At 65.3% G+C, this 1,123-nt stretch overlaps 1 protein-coding gene across 1 annotated transcript in view; it reads left to right on the plus strand.

Annotated features, from left to right (window-relative positions):
• Positions 1 to 872: 872 nt before the first annotated feature.
• SLC25A4 (solute carrier family 25 (mitochondrial carrier; adenine nucleotide translocator), member 4) overlaps positions 873 to 1,123 on the plus strand; it is a 2,881-nt gene continuing 2,630 nt past the window's right edge. The window contains exon 1 of the mRNA XM_010570008.1: positions 873 to 1,069. Coding sequence (XP_010568310.1) covers positions 959 to 1,069 — 111 coding nt within the window. The 5' untranslated portion in view covers positions 873 to 958. The remainder of the gene's footprint in view (positions 1,070 to 1,123) is intronic.

Raw genomic sequence — 1,123 nt, forward strand, 5'->3', positions numbered from 1 at the left:
GACTTCAGCATGCCTGGGCACGTGCTTCCCGGAGTCCCTTCCCCTCCCGCCTTCGGAGGGGACTGACTGCGACTCTTGTGAGGGTCTGACCTTGCAGGGTTGAAATGAGGGTACAATGCAGGAAGGCACGCTGTCCGCTCTTTGGGAAAGCCAGGTCCTGGAGCATGCCGGGTTATTTAAAGACCTCGACGCCTGCAAGTTCAGACAGCGTATCAAACATGAAGCAGCTCTCTTTGTCCTCAACCCAGAGAGGTCTAGCCCATTTCTGGGTACTGATGCTCATGAACATTGCACCACTGCACCACCTTCCGCGCTGGCTACGCATCCCCGGTGACCTTTGTTGTAGGGCACGACACCCACAACCAGGGCACCTGCCCCGCATCCGCGTCCCCCTCACCCTTCACGGTGTGAACCCGCACACGCACAGTCACAGCTTGAAGCAGTCCTGCTTCTTCGAGTTGACTTCAGTCAACCAGCTGACCGGTCGCTGCACGCAGCCCTCTCCGGGCAAGTTCCAGCCCCCAGCACCAGCCTCCGGCCTGCACGAAACAGTTAACGTCGCCTGAGGTACTCCTGCCAGCTTCCTTAGTCCCCTCCTGTGCCTCCCGGGAGCTATTAATACAGCAGGCACATGCTCTGACATAGCGTTCCCCGGCAGCGACCAGATAACTTTAATTTGCCCTTTAAACGTCCCGAGCCCCGCGGCCCTCGCGCTCCCTCCACAAGGGAACATGGCGGCGCTGCCCCGCGCCCCCCGGCGGGGGCGGGCCCGGGGGGGTCCCAGCCAATGTCCGTGCCCCGGGGGGACGCCTCCTCCTATCGCGAGAGGCCGCGGGGGATAAGAAGGGCGGCGCGGGTCGGGGGGCCATTTGGCCGGCGGTGCGCGGGGGCGGCCGGGTGGGGAAGAGCGCGGCTCGTTGGCTCTCTCCGGGCAGGGGGTGTCGGACCGGCTCCCAGCATGGGTGACCAAGCGCTCAGCTTCCTCAAGGACTTTTTGGCCGGCGGGGTCGCTGCCGCCATCTCCAAGACGGCTGTCGCCCCCATCGAGAGAGTGAAGTTGCTGCTGCAGGTGAGGAGGCGGCGGGGGGCGGCGGGCGGCGGCGGCGGCCCCGCGGGCGGCGGC

This window comes from Haliaeetus leucocephalus, unplaced genomic scaffold (genome assembly GCF_000737465.1).
Source record: "Haliaeetus leucocephalus isolate CR32 unplaced genomic scaffold, Haliaeetus_leucocephalus-4.0 Scaffold284, whole genome shotgun sequence".
In the NCBI taxonomy this organism is placed as follows: domain Eukaryota; kingdom Metazoa; phylum Chordata; class Aves; order Accipitriformes; family Accipitridae; genus Haliaeetus; species Haliaeetus leucocephalus.